Raw genomic sequence first — 15000 nt, 5'->3', positions numbered from 1 at the left:
AAAAGTACCAGAACCGCCCACACAGCGCATGTGCCAACCCAGCTCTGCATGTATTTCTGTGTCAACACACATGGGTTTCTTTTATTTTTACACTTTGCTCCACACACACGACGAGGATTGTCAAGAAAGAAAGTTTTCCATGAGGTGGAGTGTCTAATGCTAACGGTTAGCTTCCACTAGCTGAGATCCGCTGTTTACTGGATGCTAACCCAACAACAGCCTTCCCCGTCATGAGCCAAGATGGATGAGTCCATAAATGTGTGATGTTTTCTGACCCGAGTGTTTCCTTGTCTACTTTCTATCAGCAGCTAATGCAGGAAATAAGGGTAGGAGACTATTTTCACATTCAGCCTGCATGTCAAACTCAGTGATGATCATTTTTCAAACATAACAACTAAATCAAACTTCACTTACAGCTTCCAAACTTGAGGGGACATGCATGTCCATCCATGGGGAAGTCCACAAGCTTCATGGGACACTCAGCACTGATGGTCAGCCTGATAAAAAAATAAAAAATAAAACACATTTAGGAGGCCTCTTGACTTCACATAATCTAGAAATAAGTGAATATAATCTAATGAGATGTAGGTTATTTCCTTAAAGATGTGAATGATCTGAAATACTCACTTTGCTGTTAGTTATCAATACAGCACAGCCTAAACAGCAACACTATCAGAGGGCTTGTGTAACGTTGGCGTCTGCACAGCCTTCAGACAGATTTCTGCTGTTTACACTAAAAGCCTGACTTCCTCTTCTCACTAAATCCTCTCTATTGCTTTAAAACAAACAAATCTGCCATCGCCTCTACCCCAGCACGAGCTGGGAAATCTAAATTAGGTGACGAGTTGGTGGCTGTGCTCGGATGCAGCTTAAGCTCGTACCTCATGGTGTAAAGGATGGTGCCGTTCTTCATGATCCGGAAGAGTTTGTTAGGAGCGGTCATGTTGTGAGCAACAGACCTTTTGCCGTTCCTGAAAAAAGTGTCTGGAGTCCAGACTTTAGTCACCATCAGGTTGTTTAGCCTCAGAATCTCTATTGGGCCTTCGTACAGCAACCTCCGGTCCACCCACGTCTGGCGAAAGAACACGTCCATCGTGTATTCCTGAATGAGTGACGAGTGATCAAACAAACAAGTGGTTAGTAGAATTTGCTTTTATCCTCAATATGTGGTGGCTCAGGTATTTTTTATAGGATTCTGTAGAAAAGTTGTGAATGAATAATAATAACTAATTCAGTACTCAACTGAAATGAGCGCACCTTTTTTAGAATGCAAGATTTAAATTCAGATTCCAAAGAACAATTTCCAAAATTCCCACAGGGCTGAGTTTCATAGAAGACTTGTTTAACTGTGAAGCATTAAATCAGGGTTAAAGAACAAGTCACCTCCAAATCAACTGTTTTATATCAGGTAAGGTAATTATGTACTAAGATTACACCAGAAAGCTGGTTAACGTGTGATCTATTAAATAAAGTAAGTTGCGTTTGCTGGTTTGCTTTTAAGCAGTCTATTTATTTACAGGCGAGGTGTCATTGGACTCCTCGAGTCCTGATTTTGTGCCTTCTGTGTTTACGTACACTGTGAAGACGTAGTTCTCTGGTTTGTTTACTATGACCCAAGCCTCGTACGTAGCAGTCTTGAGTCCTCGTCTTTGGCTAGGAAGGACTTCTGCCTTCAAGACGCAAAACTCAGAGTCTATGTCGTGATATTTTACTTTCTGTACGTGGCCACAGACAACATAGTTGTATGCATCTAACCATTTGTATGCCCGTAGCTTCTCACGTGTGTACTTACTGGGCCTCTCCACTAAAAACGTATATATATCGGGCCACAGGATATCTGGCCACGCACCTACATCTTCCACCCATTCCATAATGCCACAGGGATCTGGGGGTCTGTTGCCATTCGTTAAAGTGAGTTTAATAATATAACATTCAAGATTTGCCGGTGATAACCCCGCAGCGTAGCTTGATAAAGCCTGAAACAGCGCCATTCTCTGTTGCCAAGCTGCGCGCGCATTCTCGCTGACGTCATATTGTTTACAAACAGTAAAAGGGTCTATATATACCCTGCCTGTGTCTCACTGTGTTGTCGGTCCATTGATGTTATCAGCGTTTTTGTCCCCCTCTAGGTTCTCAGGTTCTTCGTGTCTTTTGGATTTTGCTTACCCTCCGTAGTAAAAGGAATTTTTTTCTTGCAACCTCTCCTGCCTCGAGTCGTTCTGGGTTTCTGCATTTTGGGTCCGACCTCCTCTTGCCGCATCGTGACAATATTACTCAAAAATACAGAACTGCAGCATTTTATTAGCAAAAATATACAGTGTTGTGATTTATTTATGAAAAAGACAGCGTTTGTCATGTTTCCATGAATGATGGTAAACAATGGGAGAATTTTCTTGTTTACAGTATAATAATGATATTCTACACGCCATTTACAAGCTGTCAGGTAAACATACAGTGAGCAGTAATATAACAACTTAGAGGTAGCGCGTCTCTTCTGGTAAACAGCCTGTGACGTAGTAGTCGGTCTGTGCATGTCCTCAAAGTATCACATATCGACGAGTAGTTGGAACACCTGCAGAAAACACCTGGAGACATGGTCATTGCCACGTGAGTGAAGGGCCCGATCTCAATACCCGCGGACGTCAGAAAAGTGCACTTGGAGAAAGTTCGCTGTAAGGCTTCGAGTGCGTAGTACACAAGTGTGGAAGTAATTGCAGAATTGAGACAGGGAGCATTACGTCATCAATCAATGGTCGCTGTGACACTTTTTTCAAAAACCTTTATTAACAACTTTTAAACAAACAGCCCAACAGTTATTTGAAACAAATTTACATTTATTGCTGCTTTGTCAAAAGGTTTTAGAGCATAAACTAATCGTCCTAAAAATAACTAAATTCATTAGAAAATACATATTTTCAGAAAAGGAACTTGAGCCTTTTCTCCTGCAGCAACAACTTGTGGGTAATAGCCTTGCCCAAGGTCCGCATCACTTCGGACTTGGGTGAAGTGCAAGCTAACGGTGCCATGGGGGCGTGGTCAGAGCCGGATTAAGCAAAGGCAAAGTAGGCACGTGCCTAGGACCTGATTGGCTGGATGGGGCCCAGACAGAAGAACAAAATTAAAAATAAATAAATTAAAAATTTAATGTACAAATGTCCTATGATAGAATTTGTAGATAGGACTCCTATCTACAATTTATTTCAATATTTATTAACTAAAAATGGTGACGTTTATCTTAACCATTGACCGTTTCATTGGCTACATCACGTTAAGGCGCCACCCAATTAAGGATGTCAGAGAAGCGGTCAGAGTCAGAGCGGGACACAACAAAGCTAGCAAGTGTTTTTGAGTGGGCTAACTTTCACGATGCTTTCGGGTGCGTCAAAACGTAAATAAAAAAAAAAAAAGAAGAGGAACAAAAGAATAGACAAAGGGGGGCTTTACAGAAGTTTCTGTCGGGCTATTCGGGCAGCCGTCCGACAGCTGTGAACCTGCTCGAGTCAGCAGAGCGAGAGGCCGGGCCCAAGCCAGACCCGGAGGAGACACGACCCGAAGACGCGGTGGAAGATGCGACGGGAAATGCGGCGGAAGACGCTGTAGCGCCAACGCCGTCAACATCAACGCCTTACTAGCAATAGAAAAAGTCCTTGGATTTATCAAAAACATTTACAGTCTCAGAAGGACATGATGCAGAGCCGAGAGACGTTGGAAGTCAACTCAGAAAATCACAGGCTGCACTTTAGAAAACTGATAAGATCTCTGAATAAGACGATCAAAATTTCCAGGGCCACTTACTTTGCTCAGCTGATTGCCGTAAACAAAAATAACTTAAGTTCTGTTTGACACCATAAACCAGATTGTTTCACCTCACGCCCCTTTTATGCTAGTTTACTCAAGGTCTGACTGTGACAACTTTCTAGCATTCTTTGAGAATAAAATCAGAAATCCAGCTACCGTCCTCCCAGTCGTGGTCTGTACAGTATTTACTCCTGTAGATTTCCAGGACATTTGCCTCGTTCAGAAACACATGAAAACAACCTCATGCCGTGCTGATTTCATTCCTGCTACCTTGTTCATCAGGATGTTTGACCAAATTGGCCCATGCATTATAAATCTTATTAATTTATCCCTGCAATTTGGCTTTGTACAATCTGTTTTCTAACATGCAGTTATTGAACTGGTGGGAGTATCTGCGGTAAGACGTTTCCTGTTTTCAGTGTTGCACTACGTGTAGCTGTTTGGTGTTTGGGGCTTGCTAAAACTGATTTCTCTGTACTAGGATATCCCTGAGTTATTGTAGCACATAAGCACGCTAAAACACACATTTTCTGTTGTTCCACCTAGCTTTTAGGGAACCATTTGAGTTTGCACGCAGTTTATTTGGTGTTGAACAGTTTGCTTAGCCTCAGCACGGCTATGGCTACTTCTGTCTCTGCTTCTCCGTCTCCTATCTCTTGCTCTCTGTGTCAGATGTTTAGTTACTCCTCTGCCTCCTTTAGTGATAATGGTACGTGTAATAAATGTAGCATTTTTGTAGCTTTGGAGGCGAGGGCGTCGGAATTGGAGGCCCGGCTCCACACTGTTGAAAAGCCTGTAGATAGCCGTAGCTACTTAGCTAGCATTGGGCTAACTAGCACAGAATCACCCCGTAGCGGTCCTCCAGCAGAACCTGAGCAGCCGGGACCTCAGGCCGGCTGGGTGACGGTACGCAGGAAGCATAGAACTCAGGCTGTGGACCACCACCAACCCGTCCACATTAAATCTTACCTGAAACTGCTGGCTAAGGATAAGATAAATACAGTAAGATTGCTATTCACGCTGGCGGTAACGACACCCGGTTACGCCAATCAGAGGTCACTAAAATTAATGTTGCTTTGGTGTGTAAGTTTGCCAAAACAATGTCGGACTCCATAATTTTCTCTGGCCCCCTGCCTGATCGGACCAGTGACGACATGTTTAGCCGCATGCTGTCCTTCAACCGCTGGCTGTCTAGGTGGTGTCCTGAAAACAACGTGGGCTACATTGATAATTGGAAAACTTTTTGGGGAAAACCTGGTCTGATGCGGGGAGACGGCATCCATCCCTCTTTGGATGGGGCAGCTCTTCTTTCTAGGAACATGGCCAGTTTTATTAGTCCTCCATGACAACCCAGGGTCCAGACCAGGAAGCAGAGTCGTAGTTTAACCCACCCCTCTGCAGCTTCTGTACTGTTACCCACCCACTACCCCATAGAGACAGTGTCCTGCCCACGGCCAAAATCACACAGATTAAATATCAGGCTTAATAAAGCAAATCATAGAAATCTCATAAATATTAGAACAAATTCAACTGAGCAGAAAACTAGAAAAATTAAATGTGGGTTGTTGAACATTAGATCCATTTTTTCTAAGACTTTGTTAGTTAATGACGATTTGTGATAATCAGATCTCCTTGCTCTCTCTCACAGAATCCTGGCTGCAGCAAGAGGACTATGTTAGCTTAAACGAGTTGACTCCATCTAATTATTTAAATCATCATATTGCTCGAAGTACAGGGTGAGGAGGAGGAGTGGCAACCATTTTTCATTCGGACTTATTAATCAGTCCCTTACAGATTAATAGTTACAGTTCGTTTGAACATCTTATTCTTAGTTTTCCTAATCCAGATTGCAAAACTGTAAAACCACTCTTGTTTGTAGTTTTATATCGTCCACCAGGCCCTTACTCTGAGTTTTTGGATCAGATCTCTGATTTTTTATCTGATTTGGTGCTAAATACTGATAAGGTCATTATAGTGGGGGATTTTAACATTCATGTGGACATTGGAAATGATAGCCTCAGTGTAGCCTTTAGTAATATCTTAGACTCAATTGGTTTTACTCAAAGAATACATAGCTCCACCCACTCCTGCCATCATACATTGGACCTTGTGCTGACTTATGGCATAGAGTGTGAGGAAATAACAATCTTTCCACATAATCCAGTCCTCTCGGACCACTTTCTGATAACCTTTGAGTTTTTTATAACTGAGTTCTCGAGACATGAAAGTATCTCTATCTGACAACGCAGTTGCATCTATTAAATCAACTGTTCCATCTTTACTGTCCTCAGCATCTCAGAGGCATGTAGCAGAGGGCAATATTTTCAGTTCTAGCCTCTCACAAGTTGATGCCTTAGTTCATCATGTTAATTCCTCTTTACGTGTGGCATTAGATGATGTTGCCCCTTTAAAAAAGAAGGTAATAAGGGACAGGAAGTTGGCTCCCTGGTTTAATTCTCATTTACGAGCCTTAAAACAAAACTCTAGGAAATTGGAGAGAACATGGCGCTCTACGTACCATGAGGAGGCCTACCTATCCTGGAAAAATAGTCTTGTGCTTTATAAAAATAAGCTTCGACAAACTAGAACTGCTTATTTCTAAGCATTAATTGAGGAGAATAAGCATAATCCTACATTTCTTTTCAGTTCAGTTGCTAAACTTACACAGAATCATAGCTCTGAGCCATCTATTCCCTTAGCCCTCAGCAGCAATGACTTCATGGGATTTTTTACAAGTAAAATTAATTCTATTAGAAACAAAATCTTTAGCATCCTCCCTAATGTGATTTATTCTCCCTCAGTAAGTGAGGCAGCATCAGAGGTGACTGTAGAACCTCATCTGTGCTTGAACCGTTTTGATCCAGTTGAGCTTTCAGAGTTATCAAAAATATTAGCTTCATCTAAACCTTCAACTTGCATTTTGTATCCAATCCCAACCAAATTATTTAAAGATGCATTTACTTTGGTTACTGCCCCCATTCTAGATATAATCAATCTATCCTTAGTAAATGGATATGTACCACAAGATTTTAAAGTTGCTGTAATCAAACCTTCACTTAAGAAGCCTTCTCTGGATCCAGATGACCCAATTATAGACCAATATCTAACCTTCCATTTTTATCCAAAGTCCTGGAGAAAATAGTGGCCATCCAAGTATGTGAACATTTAAACACTAATGCTCTGTTTGAGGAATTTCAGTCTGGTTTTAGAGAGTATCACAGCACTGAAACTGCATTAGTGAGAGTCACAATGATATTCTCATGGCCTCAGATAAGAATCTTGTGTCTGTTCTAGTCTTGTTAGATCTCAGTGCTGCCTTTGACACAGTTGATCACAATATTCTTTTAGAAAGTCTTGAACATGTTGTAGGGATCAAAGAAACAGTGTTAGGCTGGTTTAAATCCTACCTGTCTGACAGATTTCATTTTGTAAATGTACATGACAAATCGTCTTCATACTCCAGGGTTACTTGTGGAGTACCACAGGGTTCAGTGCTTGGACCAATTCTTTTTACTAAATATATGCTCCCAATTGGTAAAATCATTAGACAGCATGGGATAAACTTCCACTGTTATGCTGACGATACTCAGTTATATTCATCCATTAACCCTGATGAACCTAATCGGTTGGGTAGATTACAGGCTTGTCTTGAGGACATAAAAAATTGGATGACTCTAAACTTTTTGCTTTTAAATCAAGACAAGATGGAAGTTCTCATCTTTGGACCAGAAATCCAGAAAAGGAAATTGCTTAGCCAGTCGCCTGACCTGAATGGCATTACATTAATCTCCGAGAACAAAGTAACATGACGCGTAGAAACATTTGATCACACACAAAGTTTATGTGGAGCAGAAGCGGTCGGGCCACGGCAGGTGAAATGTTCCTAGCCTACATGAAGTGAAACAGTTTAATTGTAACATTAATATGTTTCTGGACACGCTGGTCTGGTTGGTTAGACCAGTGTTTGAAGGGGAAAACACACACACACACACACACACACACACACACACACACACGCACCAATTAAAATAATGCTGATAGCGTGGACTAGAAGACAGGTGATGGGTTACGTGTTTAAATGATGATCAGGCTGCTGTAAAATGTAATCTCCATCCACATCCAGACACAATTATCCTCTATTCTTTCTCTAGTTGCTCTGCTCTTGTCTGGGCTGACGTAGCTGACGGTGCGCGCGGCGCGCCTAACTAGCGGCTGACGCACATTTTACGCATTTGGAGAGATGGGCTGGATGCTTTGTTTTACTGGAAGATGGTCCACTTAACGCACGGGTGTAGACTACATATTAATGACAAATGAATGAAAATTAAATTGTGAGTTTTTACTTCATATTTTATAAATAAAAATGACGGGGAAAACATTTATGACGTCTTTTTAAACGAAATTTTCTAGCGCGACCTGCCTGCTTCACGTAAGTCACTGCTTATTAAGGTCCGTCCAGAATTACCGTGGGAAACGGGTAATAATAGCTTTTTGATGGGAACAGGTTGCCGACCCCTGGTATAAGATCTGAGCTGGTAAAACAAAAATCCTCATCAGCAGGCTTTTTTGAAAGTGGGGGGGACACAGTTGCCAATCACAAATTTTGCCGGGGACATGTCCCCGGTGTCCCCGGTTAAAATGACGCCTATGCTCCATCTAAATAAGATAGGTTATCCAGAGTTATCTCTGTAGTTATGCTGCTATAGGCTTAGACTGCTGGAGGATACACTGACCACTTTCCACACTCTACTACTTTCTTCTACAATCTGCTCTTTAACTGTATTATTTCCTGCTATTTCAGCTGTTAACTTTATTTCTCTAAGTGTTTTTCTCCCCAGAAGAAGCTACAACGATGTTCTGCTGAGCTGTGGTGGCCTCATGGAGGGGGCCATCGTCTAGCACACTGCTGCTAACCACTTAAACATTCTCCCTCTCCTGATAATAACTTTTTGCTTTCCTTGACGTTGGATGTGCTACTACTAGTTTACCCGTTTAATTATAGATTCACTAGGATAAATACAATAAAGTTTATCTCTCACCAAATAGGATATTTACTAAGAAATCACAATGTAACCATGGACACATTGCGTGGTGTGTGTGTGTGTGTGTGTGTGTGTGTGTGCGTGCGTGCGTGCGTGCGTGCGTGTGTGTGTGTGTGTGTGTGTGTGTGTGTGTGTGTGTGTGTGTGTGCGTGCGTGCGTGTGTGTGTGTGTGTGTGTGTGTGTGTCTGCTCTGTCTTCTCCATCCCCAGTGAGTCGTGGAGGATGGCTGCTTATACTGAGCCAGGATTCTCTGGAGGTTTCTTCCTGTTAAAAGGGAGTTTTCCTCTCCACAGTCGCTGCATGCTTGCTTAGTATGAGGATTGCTGTATAGTCACCGACACTAGTCAGTGACTTGATGCAACCTGCTGGGTTCCTTATATAGGAAACTTTTTACTGATTGGCTTAACAAACTGACCTGTATTGGGATGTTTATTATGTGAAGTGCCTTGAGACGACTCTTGTCGTGATTTGGCGCTATATAAATGAACTTGAATTGAATTGAATTGAATATTTACTAAGAAATCACAATATAACCATAGACACATTACTTGGTATATATGTTGTGTGTGTGTGTGTGTGTGTGTGTGTGTGTGTGTGTGTTTGTGTGTGTGTCTGTGTGTGTGTGCTATCTCTTCTCCATCCCCAGTGAGTCGTGGTGGATGGCTGCTTATACTGAACCTCTGGAGGTTTCTTCCTGTTAAAAGGGTTAGGGGCTCGACACACGGGAGGCGACAAACGACCGCGATCAGCAAAATGTGTCGCTGTCGCTTTTATTACCTGACACACGGGAGGCGACCCTCGGCAGCGGCAAAACCGTTTACGCGTTCTGTTCCATGGCGAAATTGAAACTTCCGTTGTTTTGTTTGGCTGTGTCAGGTTGGAGGGAATTAAGGTTTCTCTCTGTGTAACTCGTTTTCTTTTTTTTTTTTTTCAATTCATGGATTTAGATTGTGTGGGCCAACCAGTCCAGGAACTATGTTGTTCAATTTTTTTTTGTATTAATGTTATTTTAGTTAAAAGGGGCAGATAACATACGTTTTTCTACTTTCTGTCCCCTTTTTCATTTTGGCTTGTAGTATTTTTTTTCTGTATTTTTATTTTAATGTCAATAAATGAAAAATGAAAAAAAAAAAGGTTATTTAAGCGGTTCAGAGTTAATAAAGCGGTAGATATGATGTTTCACAAGGTGCTGCTAGAGTTATGTGAAATCTTACTTCTGATTTTACTATAAAACATAATAATAATCTCCTCCATGTTTGCTCGGAGATGTGCGGAGCATCCTGTCCGCTCATTGGTCAGTGAATGAAACCTCCGTTGATTGGTCCTCGTCCAAGCGACAGCGATGAAAAGTTGAAAATATTTCAAATTTCTTGGATCGCGTCACTGGGTCGCCTGTGCACGACACGTGCACGAGTGCAAAATTTCACATTCACGTTTTTCACGTTTCGCTTGGTAGGAGGGAGACCCGCGATTATCGCTTTGTCGCGCTTGTCTCATTGAAAATGAATGGAGGAGAGGCGATGTCGCCTCCCGAGTGTCGAGCCCATCAGGGTTAGGGTTAGGGTTGTGGTACTCCACAAGTAACCCTGGAGTTTTTATCTCCACTGTCGCTAAATGCTTGCTTAGTATGAGGATTAAATTAAGTCACTGATGCTAGTCAGTGACTTGATGCAATTTGCTGGGTTCCTTATATAGGAAACTTTTTTCTGGTTTTCTGGTAAACTTGAATTGAACTGAATTGAATTGAATTGAACCTATCCCTAAACAAGTTTGGACTCATCTCAGCCTAAAAATTACAGACCCATTTCTAAATTACTCTTTATCTCTAAAATAGTGGAAAAGGTTGTGGCAGACCAGCTGATTATTTTTCTGGAACTACACAACAGTTTTGACAAATTCCAGTCTGGTTTTCGCAAAAAGCATTCAACAGAAACAGCTTTGCTTAACGTTTCCAGTGACATTATGATGGCTGCAGACAACGAGGAATTCACATTGTTTATTGTTAGATCTTTCTGCAGCTTTTGACACTGTTGATCACAACACCTTAATTAACAGACTTGGCGACTCGGTGGGGATCTCTGGAACTGTTCTAGACTGGTTTAGATCGTACCTTTTTAACAGAAGTTACAGTATCTGTATAAACCAAATCATGTCAGATTCTACTGATCTGTTCTGTGGGGTACCCCAAGGCTCTGTTTTGGGTCCATTGTTGTTTCTACTGTACATACACCCTCTTGGACAGATACTTGATTCTTTTCATAATGTCTCTTATCACCTATATGCAGACGATATTCAGCTGTACTGTTCCTTTGATTAATTCTGAGCTCTACAAACTGTCTGAATTACTAGAGTGTCTATCAGCGATCACCAGCTCACTAGGAGATAACTTCCTGCAGTTAAACTCTGAAAAGACTGAATGTCTGATCATTGCCCCTGAGAGCATGGTTCCCCTGATTAGTCTAAAACTTGGTCATTTATCCTCTGCCATCAAGACAAACCTAAGGAATTTGGGTGTTGTTTTTGACCAATCAATGTCTCTTGAAGGCCACTCAGAAACGTTGGTCTGAAACTGTTTTTATCACTTAAGAAATATCTCCAAACTGCAAAGTTTGGTGTCAGAATCCATCCATTGCCTTTACACGCTAATCCTCGCAGGGTCACGGGGGACTGGTGCCTATCTCCAGCTGTCTCTGGGAATGCAGGCGGGGTACACCGTGGACAGGTTGCCAGTCCATCACAGGGAAACACAGAGACACACAGGACAAACAACTAAGCACACACACACACACACACACACACACACACCTAAGGACAATTTAGAGAGCCCAGTGAACCTAACAGTCATGTTTTTGGACTGTGGGAGGAAGCCAGAGCCCCTAGAGAGAACACACGCATGCACAGGGAGAACATGCAAACACCATGCAGAAAGACCCCAGATCGGGATTTGAACCCAGGACCTTCTTGCTGCAAGCCAAAAGCACTGACCACTGCACCACTGTGCAGCCTTGGTGTAAAACCATGAACATGAAATGGTTATCCATGCCTTTATCTCCTCCCGTCTAGATTACTGTAACACACTCTTCACGTTTTAACAAAAAAGCACTTGACCGCCTTCAGCTGGTCCAGAACTCTGCAGCGAGGCTCCTAACTGGAGCAAACAGAAGAGCACACATCACTCCTATTCTACCCGTTAACTTTAAAGTTCATTTTAGAATCCTGATTATAACTTTCAATGCTCTTCATGGTCAAGCTCCTCCCTATATTACTGAACTGTTAAAGCCTTATGCTCCAACCCGAGCCCTCAGGCCCACCCACAAAAACCTTCTAGAAGTTCCTAAGAACAGATATAAAAGTCACGGTGATCACTCCTTCCATACTGCTGCAGCCCGACTCTGGAATGATCTTCCTTTATCCTTACGCAGCGTTGACTCCTTTAAAAAACAGCCAGACCCTTTTACTTAAAGATTTTTTTTACCTAAACCTTTTATTATTTTATTTTTAACTCAGATTTGTAGTCTTTCATCTGTTTATGAAATTTAAACTTTATAACTTATTTTTCTGATGTTAAGTTCTGTTTTGAGATCATTACGATTTTATGACTTAATGTTTTATTTTGTTTTGATTTATGCAAAGCACTTTGTGTTTCTGTCTGTGATAAAGGCTACGTAAATAACATTCACTCACTTACTTACTTACTATACTCTGTTGGTAGCTAACAGAAAGGCTAGCAGTTTGCTTTTCCAGTTTGTCGACAAACCATCAAAAAAGGTAAATGGCCTGTATTTGATAAAATGCCGTCTAGAGTCCCGGAAGCCCCCAAGGTACTTTACAACCTAACCAGTCATTCATCCATTCACAATCTAACACTGGTGGTGATCAGCTACATTGTAGCCACAGCTGCCCTGGGGCGCACTGACAGAGGTGAGTCTGCCGAGCATTGGCGCCGCCGGTCCCTCCGAACACCACCAGTAGGCAAGGTGGGTTAAGTGTCTTGCTCAAGGACACAATGACAGAAACAGATTGAGTGGGGCTTGAACCTGCAACCTTCTGATTATCGAGCGAGCACTTAACTCCGTTGCCACATCACACGAAGAAGAAAAAGTACGTTGCTTGTTTTGACTGTCATGGCGAAGCCTGGCCATCAGAGAAAGAGAGTAATGTCTTTGGGGGCAAAGCAAAGAGCTAAAACAAAAGTGATTGATTTGGTTTGTTTCTGAACTGCCAGTATTCATACAGTCATGAAAACATGCTAAATAAAATACCTTGTCTGACGACATCATCATCTGCAGAGGGTCCAGCAAGGTTGTTTATGAGAGCCTAATTCTGTTTTCAACCAGTAGTGGGAAAGTGTGAAAAGTGTTTAACAACTCCAGTTTCAGACAGTTCCTACCGATGTTTCTGCAGGAAGTGCACCGGGCTGAGGAGGACGTGACAGCTGGCTGAAGCTGACGCTATCTGTGTTTACCAATCACCACAGAACTCTAACGCAATGTAAACATTTATTCAATAAACTGCAATGAAACTTCACCCTTTAATGTCTACACCAACAGCCTCCCTCGTCTCGTCTCGTCTTCTTTCGCCTATCCGGGTCTGGGTTGTGGGGGCAGCATCTCAACTGGGGAGTTCCAGACTGTCCCCTCACTGGTCACCTCCACTAGCTCCTCCGGTAGGACCGCAAGGTGTTCCCGGGCTAGTTAGGAGATGTACTTTCTCCAACGTGTCCTGGGTTGACCAGCGGCCTCCTGCTGGCAGGACATGCCTGAAACACCTCCCTGGGGAGTCAACCAGAAGGCATTCTCATGCCAGCCGCTTCACACTTGGCTGCAAACCTCCCCAGCAAGAGCTGTAGGTCAGAGCCTGATGAAGCTAGGAGGACCCCATTATCCGCATAAAGCAGAGATGAGATTCTCCTGCCACCAAACTCCAAACACCACGGCTGCACCTAGAAATCCTGTCCATAAACGTTATGAACAGGACCGGTGACAAAGGACATCCCTGGCGGAGCCCAACCCTCACCGGGAACAGGTCTGACTTACTGCCGGCTTTGTGGACCAAACTCACGCTCCTCTGGTACAGGGACTAAATGGCCCTTAGCAAAAGACTATCCACCCCATGTTCCTGGAGCGTCCCCCACAGGGTGTCTCTGGGACACGGTCATAAGCCTTCTCCAAATCCACAAAACACATGTGGATTGGTTGGACAAACTCCCATGACCCCGCCATCATCCTAGCAAGGGTAAAGACTCGGTCCACAGTTCCACGGCCAGGACGAGAACCGCATTGCTCCTCCTCTATATGAGGCTCAACCATCGACCGGACGCGCCTCTCCAGTACCCTGGAGCAGACCTTTCCCCGGAGGCTGAGGAGTGTCATCCGTCCCAGGGGCTCCGCCACTGCATAGTTGTTTGACTGCCTCAGCGACTTCTGCCCCAGAGATTGGACAGTCCATCCCCAGGTCTCCCATCTCTGGTTTCTCCTCAGAATGCGCATAGGTGGGATTGAGGAGCTCCTCAAAGTAATCCTTCCACCACCATACTATAGCCCTAGTTGACATCAACAGACCCCCATCCCCACTGTAAACAGTGGGAGAAAGTTGCTACCTTCCTCCCCTGAGGCACCGGATGGTTTGCCAGAACCTTTTTGGAGCTGACCGATAGTCTTTCTCCATGGTCTCACCAAACTCCTCCTACGCCCAAGATTTTGCCTCGGCAACTGCCACTGCTGCACCTCACTTGGCCCTCCGGTACCTGTCTGCTGCCTCTGGAGACCCACAGACCAGCCACGTCCTGTAGGCCTCCACCTTCAGCTTGACAGCTCCCCTAACCTCTGGTGTCCACTGGGGTTGCATCAACTAGTCGACTAGTCGGCTTCACTGCTCTGGAGTGACTTTTTATGACTTTCATAGACTAGTCGCTGTCACGTGATAGTGACCGACAAGATGCAGTCCTCGGAAAAGACAGCAGGTGACGAGCCCCTGCGCGTTGGGAGGTGACGCGCTGTGCCAGAGCATCCGCGGTAAAACGGACATTTAACCAAATTGTGACGTTTACCCTCTTGCAATTTAACCTTCCCCTCACCCCCATCCTAACCTTAACCAGCTAGCGCATGCAAAGCTCTGATTGTTGATGCTCTCCAGACATCTGCGTCCTGAGCACGGCCAC

General features: G+C 43.5%; 1 protein-coding gene across 1 annotated transcript in view; it reads right to left on the bottom strand.

The window, feature by feature from the left end:
- The window catches only part of gabra4 (gamma-aminobutyric acid type A receptor subunit alpha4), a 39400-nt gene that overhangs the window by 21683 nt on the left and 2717 nt on the right, over positions 1 to 15000 (bottom strand). The window contains exons 4-5 of the mRNA XM_015948856.3: positions 882 to 1102; positions 415 to 497 (exon numbers count right to left, since the gene is read on the bottom strand). Coding sequence (XP_015804342.1) covers positions 415 to 497; positions 882 to 1102 — 304 coding nt within the window. The remainder of the gene's footprint in view (positions 1 to 414; positions 498 to 881; positions 1103 to 15000) is intronic.

Source organism: Nothobranchius furzeri, chromosome 1, assembly GCF_043380555.1.
Source record: "Nothobranchius furzeri strain GRZ-AD chromosome 1, NfurGRZ-RIMD1, whole genome shotgun sequence".
Taxonomy (NCBI): Eukaryota; Metazoa; Chordata; class Actinopteri; order Cyprinodontiformes; family Nothobranchiidae; genus Nothobranchius; species Nothobranchius furzeri.
This window is presented reverse-complemented; position numbering and strand designations above follow the sequence as displayed.